The sequence below is a fragment of the Haliotis rubra genome, unplaced genomic scaffold, assembly GCF_003918875.1.
Source record: "Haliotis rubra isolate DU_JTF1 unplaced genomic scaffold, ASM391887v1 Scf859, whole genome shotgun sequence".
Classification (NCBI taxonomy): domain Eukaryota; kingdom Metazoa; phylum Mollusca; class Gastropoda; order Lepetellida; family Haliotidae; genus Haliotis; species Haliotis rubra.
Window position 1 is genome coordinate 57,256 of NW_025767589.1, and position 14,657 is coordinate 71,912.

General features: G+C 39.0%; 1 protein-coding gene across 11 annotated transcripts in view; it reads left to right on the forward strand.

Annotated features, from left to right (window-relative positions):
• The window catches only part of LOC124262847 (multiple epidermal growth factor-like domains protein 11), a 91,969-nt gene that overhangs the window by 33,582 nt on the left and 43,730 nt on the right, over window positions 1–14,657 (forward strand). The window contains exon 1 of one of the 11 annotated variants that reach the window (XM_046697423.1): window positions 5,043–5,196. The exons of 8 other annotated variants lie outside the window; for them this stretch is intronic. In XM_046697423.1, the coding sequence (XP_046553379.1) occupies window positions 5,142–5,196 (55 nt within the window). In that variant the 5' untranslated portion in view covers window positions 5,043–5,141. Of the gene's footprint in view, window positions 1–5,042; window positions 5,197–14,657 lie in introns of those variants that run through there. 2 more of the 11 variants (XM_046697420.1, XM_046697430.1) reach the window with 2 other exon arrangements.

The following is a 14,657-nucleotide window of genomic DNA, read 5'->3' on the forward strand; positions in this document are numbered from 1 at the left end:
AGTCACAGTTAAGCCATCCATCAAAGACACATTATCTCTTTCCCACTTCAAGCTAAGCCAAGTACCAGTGTAATGAAATGTGGTGTGACTTCAACCTATGGCAACATGTGGAGATTGTTCACTGAAATCTGATTGCGAAATCAAACATCCTACGCTACATTCCTACGCTATGTGTCACTGTTATTTATTGTGTAACAGTGCTCAAAATAAAATACATTTTGTACGTTTAACGTTCAATATTAACTCACTCACTCGCTGTGAACGTGCATAGTCCGAGAGGGACAGAAATGTTTTGGTTTATAAGGGGAGCTAACTCTTGTCCCTCATCTCACTTAGAAACCTCAAGTTCCAAGAAGACCAGCATTGTGAGTGATGGTCAGTGTACTCTGCCAGGCCCAGTTGTAAGTTGGATGCTGAGGCGGATAATTACCGACTTTCTTGTCAAAATCACTGCCTTCGTATTTTGTCATCTACTCTCACTTACTCAATGTGTTGGCGGTTGGGTAGCCTAGTGGTGGAGGCGTTTCTATCGTCACGCCGAGACAAGGGTTCGATTCCTCGCATGGCCAGAATGTGTTGCCGCCGTGATTTTGTTAGAATACTGCTTAGCGCGGCGTAAAACTTAACTCACTAACTCACACCCCTACTCTATGTGTACTGACATAGTGGTATTTTCGTACTGATTTTTAATTTTAAAATACGGTTGTAGACTACATTACATAGTTTGGTTGTTTGTTCATTCCACACCTATTTTTTTATAAACTGATTTCAAAATATTTTTCTTTCAACTTTAACATAAATTGTGTGTTTGTTCGGGCTAGAAATTATATATATCACGCAATTATTGGTTTACTTTGTGTTTGTCTTACATTGTGTGAAAACAACCATCACCGCGCTGTTTTCAATATCGGAACTAGTATCTATGCTCAAAAAAGTGAGATATCAAATTTTGTATGCTTTGGTCCAATATACATTTTATCACATTCGTTTTGAGAAAGAAATATTTGATCGTGATGCTTTGGCCGGCTTTGATTGAAGAGAATATTGATGGTTTGGTTTTAAGGAGATCAGGAATTGAGAAGACAAACTAAGGATCTCGGAAAACTGGAACTGAGAATTAACATAAAAAAACCCAAAACAATGATAGTTTCGGGTAAAGGAATTCAAGCTAACAAAGAAATATATCTCAAACAATAGATCGTTTTATCTATCGTTTGATAGACCTGTTCCGGCTTTCTGTCAACCTCACGCTGAACTGTTTCTTGCATTTTGTGGCTGACAATTTGAAGTGGTATTAACTGGTTCCTCAAGCTAACAGGCAACAGTATTGGCTTGGTAAGAAAAGGGATGGTACTACTGTTGCTATGTTTGCTCGGGAGACGGAAACTTTTGTTCAAACTTGAAACATGTCGTAAATTGATATTGATGTTGGTACTGGACCTATTCTGGTGCTGGCTTTGGCCACCCTGCTTATTATTTTGCAAAGGTATGGTGTCAAAAATGTCAGAGAAAGTATTTCACCATTGAAAACGTAGTAGTACTACTTTGGGTCCCATCCAAGTGAATGCTGAACACGTATAATGAAGAACACAAAAACAATGCTAATGTGCTGCAGCTTTGAAATACACAATGCCATTTAGAAAGTTATCAAATGCCAGACGCCTAGACCGCTCAGTCAGTATGGAAGCCGCGCTTGCTCAGCGGTCTAGCCATCTGACTTTGTGTGCTGACGATTAGGTGCCTGACTCTGAGGGTGTGGGTTCGAATCCCGGAAGGGACTCGACCCAACAAGAGTATTAGAATCTGTACTTTACAAAGAAAGTGTAATCCCAAATATAACATATGCTACGTGCTGCAGCGTGTTGCTGCAGGAATTTGATTGAGACATTTGAAAAGTAAATGTAACATTATCAGTGATGCATTGTAACAAGCTGGTAAAAGGTGAACACTTGCCCCCCATCTGACATTGTAGACCAGGCTACACAAAGACCAGCAATAAGGAGGTCCTTCTTACCCTGGATATTTGCATTGGCTTTGAACTTGAACTGCCACACTGTAATACCTTGGTACCTAGTGAAGTGTTATAGTGACTAGTTGAGGACAGCCATCTTCCAAATATTTAAAAAGTCCAAAAAACTATGTAGCCAAGAAATGAGAGAGTTTTTTGTAATTATTTAATCTGCGTCCTTAATCCTTCTCACCACCGCAGTGTACACTGTCTTGTCAGTCACCCTGTACCACTCTGTCACTCTCATTAATTATTGTATATGACATGTATTGCCTTAATTGGTCATACCCCTTGGCCTTGTCTGCCATCACATCACATAAGTTGATTTTTAACCAATAGACTGTATTATTTTAACTGAACCTGTACCCGGTTGCAAGACAACAACCTCACGCAGCAATTGATAACTACTCACATATACATCCACTCATTTGCAAGTAAATGAGAGGAGTATGTTGACAAATGGTTCGCCTTCTGTCTACAGTTTTAGTCTGTTTGGTCCACGTATAATCGGCACCTTGTGTTGTTACTATGACTTGTTTTACCTCCCACTCACACTTTCTCTCCCACCTCTCACCTTATCTTTTAAGGTGCATTGAAGGCAGTCCTCTACGGAAGCGTAGTAGGGCCACGGTGAAAAAAAAATTTTCGGGCCACTATCTCCTACGTAGGACTTAATATCTACTACGTAGGCCTTAGTATCATGGTCTTGTGATTGGAACAACATATGGTACTATGTTATAATCTTATGACGTAAATACATTGTACATTAACCCTTCATTGAAAATAAACAAGAGAAGATCCAGGTTAAAATAGATTATGTAAAGATCACCGCCATATGGCTGGAATATTGCTGAGTGCGGCGTTAACCAACAACAAACAATTAATTTACTCCTACGTAGGACTTAGTATCACCAACGTAGGACTTACTATCTCCTACGTAGGGCATACTATCTCCTACGTAGTACTTAACATATCCTTTTCAAGGCTCGGATTATGAAGTTTAGAAATGTTTGGCTATGCAGGACGTTAGATAGTAGAAATGTGAGTCAGTGAATATTCATGACACTAACGCAGTGTTACTATACAGTGTTATTGTGTGTGGGATGGTTGGGGTGAGGTTCTTATATGAAACTCGGGTTATAACACGACCTCCGCAAGTTGTTGCTTGTCTCGATGGGGCTAGGTTGGATCGGATGCAACGCTCGTTTGCGGCTTTCTTCGTAATTGTTTACAGGTTGACTTGACTGGGGTGGACAAGTGTTGAGTGCGGCGTAAAACAATACGAAATTCAAAAAGGCAAAGAATTGTCATTATAGTTATTTGTATAAATATAAGGGGATACGTACACATAGATTGCCACCGATATTCTAAGACAAGTCTGTACACGCAGATTATGATTCATGTGCAACGACCTCTGCAATATCCAATGCATAATAGTAAAGTGTAACAAAGTGCAACATATAACAGTGAACTAACTGCAACGCGTAATAGTAGAGCAAACTGAACGCAAGGCAGTTAAGTATAAAAGTCGGTCCAACACAGTAATGTGCAACAATTAGTTGAACACATGACTCTAATACTGAAGGAAACAGTAGACTCTAATAGTACATGAAACACATGATAGTAGACTCTAACAGTAAATGAAACACATAACTGTAGACTCTAATAGTGAATGAAACGAATGACTGTAGACTGTCACAGTGACTGAAACAGTGAAACAGGAGATTGTGTGCGTGTCTGGGGATTTAAGTCGACCGTTTCAGACTAATCTATATAAACGTATATCGATCATCTCCTACAGGAAATATTAAGTACTACGTGGGAGATACTATGTCCTACGTAGGAGATACTAAGTCCTACGTAGGAGATGCTAAGTCCTACGTAGGAGATGCTGAGTCCTACGTAGGAGATCCTAAGCCCTACGTAGGAGATTCTTTGAAATGTTTTCAATAAATTTTGAAAAAGCACAAAAATATAATGTCAAACATGCCATACAATGAGATGTAAGAATGATGTTCTACATATTTGAAATTATTTTCAGATGTGACATACTCTGCATTCATAATAAAAATGTTTCCACTGTAGTACTTACACGGTTCCATAGATCATAGCTTTCCCGCGAGTTTCATGTGCTTGTGAGTGTGTTGGATTATCTGGTAGCTGGTTGTTTCAAGAAGTGTGTAAATAACACCACTGTGTAACCGACAGCGACTTGATATTATAGCTTACAGTACAAATACACTCACTTGTGCTTATTTCATGGTCCGGTGATTGGAACAACATATGGTATAACCTTATGACGTGAATACATTGTACATGAACCCTTCATTGAAAATAAACAAGAGAAGATCCAGGTTAGAATAGATTATGTACAGATCACCGCATGGCTGGAATATTGCTGAGTGCGGCGTTAACCAACAACAAACAATTAATTTATTCAAATAGCACTAAGAGTTCACAATCAGTTCGACACAGTCCGCGATTCGATATTTCCAAGTTCGAGAAAAAGTGTTAGACTGTAAAGTCAATGCGGTCACAAAAACGAATGTCATGTGTGAATAAAACGAACAGAATGTATATGTTTGGTTTAACGCCATTTAAAACATCATAAGAATAAGACAATCAAGTGATTGACGTCATGAGCATCGGCCTATACAATCACGTCAGCGCGTCGCCAAATCTTCACGGCGCACACTGCATTAGCATCTTTTAACAACGAATGTTGGACATGTTCACGCTTTGTAGCCACCTGGGTCAGGACCTGCGCGACGTACACATTACCACGACTCCATGCAACATCTGTCCTGGTGAAGTAGATATCACTTACCCGTGTTCCTGGCGATGCCGTACCTGTAAATGAAAACATTGCTGGGCTTGCTTGGGATCACCCGGACACAAGCGTATACATGGGTTTGTTAACGATAACAGTTGCTGGTAGTGGTGGCGTTCATTATTACAGGCAAAGAAAACCAATGCAGAACGTCAATGTTATGTGAGAAGCATGTTGTCATGAAATCCCTCACTTGAACGACAGTCCCTTTTGTCCCATGACATTTACTGTATAGTTGTGTACACAGTTGAACGGGTGTATGATTTAGATTTTCCTTCCTGGTCTGTGCGGCAGTGTGTCGCAATGGCTGTGAGTGACGGTGTTGTGATTTTACTTGCCAGTTTCAGCCTCGTAACAGGTAAGTATTTTCTTAGTATATCAGTGCTAACTCAGGGTATCATGGATCTGTTAGTGTTTCTAAACTGTGCGGGAACCTGACGTTACTAACGAGTACCCTAACCCTAACCCTAACCCTAACCACCCTACACTGGTACAGACGACATTGGTGTTGATGAATCGTTACCTGACTGTTACTGTGTATCATACTGGGAGATCATAGTACTGAACTAACCCTTCCACGATTCAGCTTTAGAAAGATTTCTCACCTTAGCCATAACACAAGTCGTGTCTGTGTTCATTTGTTAGCTCTCGGTCACTGTGTTGACATGAAAGGTGTCACCACCCGATATTACTTCCTGTTTGACTACATCACCAGCCTTGTTATTGTGTCGATGGTAGGCCTGATAGAAAACACGAGTAGTAAACGGCGATGAAGAAAGAGAGAGCTGGAAGCATTGCCACGATGTAACTTTGGTTTTTATATGACTTAGACCCAGGAACAAATATGTTCCAGGATGCAATACTGTGTTCTCATAACGTTTGTTCATAGTCCCGATTGTGAAGGCTGTGGTACTGTGTCAATATATCGCTGCTTCCCTGGTTCATTAAACCGACTGTGAATGCCCTGGATCCGTGGCTACTGCCATGGTACTACTTGGTACGTAAAGGCTACACTGGGTCTCAAACCCGAAGGTGAAGGCTGTAATAGTGTGTCCCTACTACGTTTACATAAAAGAACATTTCACTCATGGGTAGCCTACACAAGTATGAGCCAGCAGAGAGATCAAAGGTCAATACGATAAACTTTCACAGGTATACACGACAGATAAACTTCAAAGTTTGCCTCATGTTTTATTGAACGGTTCAAAATTAGTTTACAAAGTTAGTTTATTATACTTATGGAGACATTCCAACCAGCGCTACTTATCTATATCTATACACCTCTATATATAATCTGCTGTATAGGACCACCATACAGCAGAGGCAGACCACTGATGTAGTCGTGTCTATTCACTGCCACAGGATAATTTGCGCAACTATTTTTCTACAACTGCGACAGTTAGGTTTATGACAATACATATTTATACATCAAAGTGGCTGAATCGCTTGCTCTCCATCGGGCTTCGATAACAGCACGTATGTGGAGCCATACAACCTATGTCAACAAAGGATCGCTACGCAGATCGAAATAGTGTTACACGTTTAATGATATTTTCTCAGTGAAACTAAACAACTCCATCAAAGATGTTTGGACGTATTAACTCGTAAAATATATAAGAGTTCAGAAATATGCACATTATATAAAATGGACTGTGTCAGATGTGACGAATCACATCTTTCTGGCCAGTTGCAGAGGTTCTATGCTGGTTGCATGGAACTCTGGGTAGGAGAGTGCGTCACCACCAGTTATCACTTCCTGTTTGACTACATCGCCAGCCTTGTTACTGAGCGGATGTCAGTCATGATAGAAAGGTTTCTCTGTGCTATAAAAATTCATACAGAGTTGACGAATGGGAGACCATCGTCATAAGATCGTTTCACTGAAAGGGTGATTGGGGTTTCGTTTCATATATAAATGTGGTGGGTTCAAAAAGCTATGGGTGACTCAAATGTTTTCACTCATCCACTCAAAAGGCTATGGGTTCCGGCTGCGACACTTTTTCTCCATAACGTCTGTTCATACACCCGTGTGTGGAGGTTGTCACAGTGTGTCCCATAACGTTGGTTGATAAACCCGGGTGTGGTGGATGTGATACTGTGACCCTATTAAGTTTAAGTAACATTATATTTCACTAATGGATTGCCTACGCTGGCATGGTTCAGACATAAGTGTTTCCCAACCTGAAAACTGGTTCTCCGATACTTCCTTATTTAAGTGAAAGTGATAATAGTGAGTGAGTGAGTTAAGATTTTAAGTCACATCGGCAATATTTCAGCCATAATGTTATCGTGACTACAAACAAGTTATAATTTTACAATAAATAAAGGTAAATCATAAACAATTGTCAGCCAAGAGACAGTAAAATAACTAGTTTATTACAGATTTCAATTTAAAACTAGTTATTAACTCTATAACGTTTTTACAACAGATGACAGTGCAATATTAAAACAAGCTATCTATTGCCAGCAACTGAAGGTAGTTCACCATGCTGGGGACCATGGGGACTTACAGTACATTTGCTTCCTTCAAGGACCCTAGCTGGATTTACACCATCCCTTCAGCTGCTAGCAATTTAGACAAATCTAGCCATACGTTAAAATGACACATATTCCACGATTAAAAAAGAGTGAAGAGATTAAATTTACTCTGAATGTTTTGTGACTTACCTTTCTTCTCAGGAAGACAAGAAAGTGATAATAATGACACTTCGTATCACATAATAGATTACATGCTATTGAATGTAATACACGGGAGATATGTAAGAAACATTTCAGTGTTATTTACATTATTTGTGAAACGATTATAATCATAAATACTGATGATGTGATTTTAGCATGATAACATTCAGCAAATTAGCTGGATGGGAAACTGTAGAAATAAGACATGAGAGTATTTAAAGTATCTGTCAAAACATATTCACGCTCTATACGTTCGGCACCCCGTTTATAACTTCAGAGCTACATGGACTGCAGGTACCAAAGGTACTGTTAGTCCCCATGGTCCCTAGTTGGTGATCTATCTTCTGTTTTTGGCGATCTATAGCCTGTTTGTATATTGTATTGTCCCAATAGTGCTATTAGTTTTAAATTTTCAACGCTAGTTTTAATTCTAATTCTGATATTCTTCGTCGACAGGTTTTAATAATAAACATGTATTCCACTTCAAAATCAAATATGTTCTCGTCACGATATGGCTGCAATATTGCCGATGTGACGTTAAACAATAACTCACTCACTCACTCAGAGGATGATGGACACTTGATTGTTTTTTCGATCAAAACAAAAATAAAAATATGCCTGGTTCAGACCCTCAACTGTCGTAACTACAGTGAACGACACTACCATCGACACTGAATCAATACCCAGCGCATGGTGAACTTTGGCGTGTTTGTACCTTCTGTTTTGTGTATTGTACCATTTATAGCAGCCATACCAAGTTTGACAGCTATTGATCTGTGAATACATAGAGTATATGTCAGACGTTATATCTGTGTACACATTGTTGAGTGTGTGTACATCACAAACAAATTCATGCATGCAGAAAGGCATTTGGACGCTGGCGGAACCTACTTCACACTGTATTGAGATATACCAGGCATATTCATATCACAGGCGATAGAGGCAGGTCGTTGTGACATACACACCGGCTGGTTCCCTTGAATGATCCTGGGAGATATACATTACCTCAGGTATGCAAATACCTTAAGCAAGTAATATTCTTCCTGGTGTTGAGTATCAGGGTGGCATGTTGAAATGATTGAGAAGGGCTGTTTGACAAGATACTTGTGTTCAGTTCTCGGGGGAGTTTGACATGAATTATTGACAGTGTATATCTTATGATTGCAAAGAACTGAAATGAGAGTTTTTCATGATCAGCCGGTTTGCTTGGTTTTACATGACCACATGCCATGTTTGAGAATACGTTCTATATTTGTTTACCGACACACTCAGTTACATCCAAAAAGCAGTCCCCTTTGATTAATCGAGTATGGACCACAATACAGAAATCGGTATTGTGAGAACTACGCCTGAAATTATCTAAATAATCCACCCTGACCTCCTGATTTGACCAGATTGTCTATTCAAAACTGGAATTCCCACGAGGATGTTTATAAATAAACTGTTGGTTATTACTTGTCGACTGTTGGGTATTTATGTTATAGAAGGGGCAGAATACATTGCATTGCTATTGTTTGACGACGATGTAACATTCCGTGATGACACTGTAACAGGGGAACAATGAATACAGAACTACTAAACCACTAGGTAAATCTTATGTCGTGAATTTCAAATGTGCCTGCTGTGTATCGCAATTTGTATGTATCAAAGTTTCAATCGTGGAAATTTTGATTATATAATTGTATTATACAGCCTCTGTCGTAGACGGCCGTGCATGTTCGCGAGATCTTTCTGACGTTTTTCATAATTGCTCAGAATATTATTATTTATAATCCATACGTGTCGTGTGTGCAAAACCAGACAGACAGACACTTTATTCGGTAATATACGGCCTTATGGCCAATTTTACAGTTAAAGTTGCTAAATAATCAGTCATCAAAGGACTGTAAAATAACTAGAGTATCGCAGATGGAGTCTAAAACTAGCATGAACATGTAAAACTATTTTATTTACGAAGACAGTACAATATAAAAACGGGCTATAGATCGCCAACAACTGAAGGTAGATCACCATACTAGGAACCATGGGGACTTACATTACTTTTGCTACCTGCATGGACCCTAGCTGGATTTACATCATCCCTTCAGCTGTTGACGATTGTAGGAAAATGTATCCACAAATTAAAATGACAAGAATACTACGTTTAAAAACACAGGACGTGAAAATTTTACTTTGACAGTTTTGGGGACTTACGTACCCTCTCAGGAGGACAATAATTTTACGCTACTGGAACCCCCTTTGAGGATACAGCCACCAACAATCTAAGCTGATAATCTACACTACCAATCCTTAAAACACATCTATTTACAGAACATATTTATCAAAATTCATTAATTAAATCAATTTCTTTTAAAAAAGCAAGAATTAAATGAAGATGAACAGAAGTAAAAAGATCCTTAACAGTTTTAACATTGAAATATTTATCCCTTATGATGGAGAATTCAACACAGTCAAGCAGGACATCCTTGACTGTGACTCTCTCATCACAAGGGATACAAAACGGAGGATCTTCACCTTTTAACAAATATTTTTGAGTGTACCTTGTATGGCCAATACGACATCGTAGCATGATGACCTCTTCAAATCTGGACTGACAACCCAGGTAGGTGTAACCAATATAGGGTTTTATTTCATGTACTTTATTAATACCTACTCGGGTGTCCCACTTCTTCTGCATCAGATCGTGGATGTAAGTTCTAATGCTAGCTTTGTATTCAGAGTATGGAATAAGAAGTGGTGTCACAGATTTGTTGAGTGCTGCCTTTGCAGCAAGATCGGCCATTGTATTTCCAGAAATGCCAACGTGGCTGGGTAACCAACAAAAGACGATGTCGCATTGGCCAGTGGCAAGCTCATTATACAATTCAATAATTTCTAATAAAAGTGGATGTTTGCAAGAAAGATTTTTTAATAGCCTGAAGGCAAGACTGACTGACTGAGTTTGGTTTTACGCCGCTTTTAGCAATATTCCAGCAACATCACGGCGGCCTAAAGCCTAAAGGATGTTTATGAATATATTTAAGAGCTGTAAGTATTTCACTTGCTTCTGCAGTGAAAATTGAAGTGTCATTGGGTAATCTGGAAGATATTGTTTTGGACCCAATGACAGTGGCACAAGCCACTGCGCCACCATCCTTGGACCCATCTGTAGATATGGATTTATATGTATTATATTTACTTTGTAATTGATTATATTCTTGCTTATATTGTAATTCATTTCTTTCCGATTTTTTAAATGTTGTAAGTGTTAAGTGAACTTCTGGTCTAACTAACTGCCAAGGAGGAGAAGAAAGAAGACGGGAAAGAGCTATATTTTTCAGCTCAATGCCGGCAGCAGCAATAAATGGCTTAATTCTGAGCCCAAGAGGCGGAACAAGAGAAGATATTTTGTTATACAAATCCTCATAAAGAGGATTAAAGACACAGTGAAATGCAGGATTAGACTCGTTAGAATATAATTTTGTAATATATTGTAAAGATAATTTTATACGGCGTTGGTAAAGAGAAGGTTCATCTGCCTCGACGTAAAGACTGTCAACAGGAGAAGTTCTGAAGGACCCAAGACAAAGTCTCAGACCTTGATGGTGGACTGAATCCAAGAGTTTTAGGTTGATTTTACAGGCTCCACCATATACGATGGAGCCATAATAAAGCTTCGAGCGGACAAGTGATCTGTAAAGGTGTAGGAGCGTAGCTTGATCCCCTTCCCACCTTGAATTAGACACGACTTTCAATAAATCGGGTGCCTTCAGGCATTTAGTTTTTAGAGATTTGATATGCGGAAGAAAAGTTAAATGGGAGATAGCTGACTTAAGCGAATTATAATGACATAAAAAGGATGAAGATGAAATACTATTGTGCCAGGTTTGATAATACATATCTTGTAATCTTTGTTTAATGAAAATAGAAATAACTCCTCATCACCAAAGTCTTGCCCAGTCCAAACAAATGAATACCCACAAGTAAACAGCAAAGATCTAACATTTTAACCCAGTTACAACTGGTCTTACCATTATCATCAAGAGTTTTTAATAAATCATAGCATTGATGAGGATATCGTTGTCGTTCCATCTTTAGTAATTTACACCAATATTTAACCACTCTAACTTGGCTGAGAATAAAAAAGAGGATAACGCCCTGTATCGCCTAAAATGCCCTTATTTGAAGCAAACTTCAAATAACCTGTGTATAGTGTAGTTATCAATGAAATGTGTCAACATTAGATTTATCAGTTCTATTTGATTGAGGATTGGGCTTGAGTAATGGTTTGGGCAGCGTTTTGCGGGAACGTGCGCTCACATCTTCCCGAAATCAGCAGGAGCCTTAATGCAGCGGGATATTGTCCCGGAGCTGGGGCCCTTCGTGGTTCCTCATTGTCCACGATTCCAGTTCCAACAATGAAACACCAGAACAGCTGTTTTGACATGGAACTTCCGGCCAAATGCGGGTATGGACACCGTGGAGAGGCCATGCTCTTGGAAGACGTCTTCGTACCTTGAGACGTCAACCCCGCAATGTCTAAGAGAAGAGACATGTCCCATATTGGTATAGTAATGGCGCAGGTTGCCTAACATGTTAAGAAAACGTTGCGTTGTTGCTGTGAATATGCGTGAGAAAAGGGCATATGCAGCACTGAACAAACTCCGATAAAGATGGCGATAATCCGTTTACTGCAAAATCCTACCGATGAAATGGCAAATAAATAGATATTCGAAAGCAACAAACGGTGTTAAGTGGTATGAATGTTAGCTGTTTGTTCTATATAAATCGCAACTATGATTTCAGACACTGGCATGAAGAAGAGGAAACGCTGTTTAACAAAACATCATGGAAATGTTGGCGTTTTAATGTTTGTTGTAACAAGGGGCTATGCACAATAAACAGAATAGTTAAGGCATCGTAGAACATAGGGATCGTCTCAAAAACACTTGTCTGAAATACTTTCTTTGTGACTGTCACTATAATAAGAGTTTTATGATCGTTGCATTATGCAAACCATCTTTTCTTACAATATGAAGCTTCGATTTCTGTCTCAACGCACTTGGCGAAAGTGGTTTTTGTCCATCGTTGTCCAAACTATTTCTCACCACTTTCTCCACATCGGATAATGTGTATGTTATATTACTCCTGTCGCTCTTCACAATGCCCCAGACGAGTTATATAGGGTTTAGTTCACAATGATAAGGTGGTCGACCCAGGATCCCGTGTCGTTGTGATTGTAGGGCATGTTCCACCCTATATACAAACTTTGTTTAGTTGGCCTTCACAGCGTCCTGTCTGGAATTTGATGTTGGTACCTTCTGGTTTAGTCTTGTGCACTGTGATAAGGAACATTGTACATAACGATCAGATTTCAGAGGTAGAACCGGAAGTAGCTATGCCAGAAAGACTTGACTGTTCATTTCGTTGTGATAATCTCTGTTATCTACAGATTTGGCATGAAATACCAAAGGACACCCTGGAACAAATCTTATGCTTTTCCATCCTGTATGCAAAAGGATTGGTCTCACAACTTTATTGTTCACAATGATAAGGTGGTCGACCCAGGATCCCGTGTCGTTGTGATTGTAGGGCATGTTCCACCCTATATACAAACTTTGTTTAGTTCACAGCGTCCTGTCTGGAATTTGATGTTGGTACCTTCTGGTTTAGTCTTGTGCACTGTGATAGGGAACATTGTACATAATGATCAGATTTCAGAGGTAGAACCGGAAGTAGCTATGCCAGAAAGACTTGACTGTTCATTTCGTTGTGATAATCTCTGTTATCTACAGATTTGGCATGAAATACCAAAGGACACCCTGGAACAAATCTTATGCTTTTCCATCCTGTATGCAAAGGGATTGGTCTCACAACTTTATTGTTCACATCTGATATAGTGCGCTTGACTTCATTTTAGAATTGCTTACTAATACAAAATCTAATAATTGCAACAAAATTCGACAGGTGTGCGAGTTGTACGTGTCAGGTGTGCGAGTTTTACGTTCGAAATTGAAATTTCACTGCACCAACGTACTATGAACCCCACTGCATTGTAAATAAAGGTAAATCAACCAATATTTCCTCCTCATGCTGTAGTTCTTAGGCAATTGGTTCCAAGAGACATGACATCCTTCCGTTCACATGACACATGCCTGATCTTGCCTGCAATATTTTTTTATATCGATAACCCAAACGGTGCAATAACTTCCAGATTGAGTGCTTAGATACAATCAAAGTTACCATGTTTTTCTTCAGCAACAAACTTGAAAATTGCGTTTCTGACATGTTGAAAACTGACCTTTTTTGCGACTTTAGTAGGCCTTGCGGGCTTGGTGCACCCAAAAAAGACAGTAGTGAGTTGGCAAAACATGTGTCATAGTCACGAGCTAATGCGAGGTTGTTCTACATATACTGAGTGCCCCCTTGTAACAACAATCATTAAAACACCAATATTTACATAATCGTTTCCTAAACAACTTTTCCTCTTCATCCTGTAATAGCTCTATTCACCGGAGCGAATGACGACGAAGGCTATCTGGGGTTCAATCATTATTCATGGTGTTGTGAGTTTGGTGATCCAGCAGTGTACCGATAATTCAGTGCCCTGGAACATTTAGGCAATAATATATTTAACAATAATAACATGACATTTCAACACATCACATCTTAATTCATGACATACTTAATATATCACTCATTAAACTATTTTGAAATAGCATACACCTTGTTGAAATAGCAGAAGTCATGGTCAGTACATTATATTCAATATACCAGATTTAAATTGCAATAGATTTCATTTCATTACATTGCACTGCACTGCCTTATAATACAAATGCCCATTTAAAATAGGACATAATTACATACACATTCTCACATTACATACAAAGAATAAAACCAAGAGTGACACAGTGTAATACCATGTAACAAAATCATTAATACACAAGCAGTCACTTACGTATATATGGTATACAGCTTATCAATCGCATGGCGGCGCCCTTCCGAGACCACATGGCATACTGCAACATACACGCTACCGTCTGTAGTACACAAACAGTACAACAATTCATTCATTCAGTCACATATCACACTTTGGGAAATTATAATATGTAAGGAATTAAATTATGAAGTAAGAAGTTAATAATTTGTAAAGTTACTAAC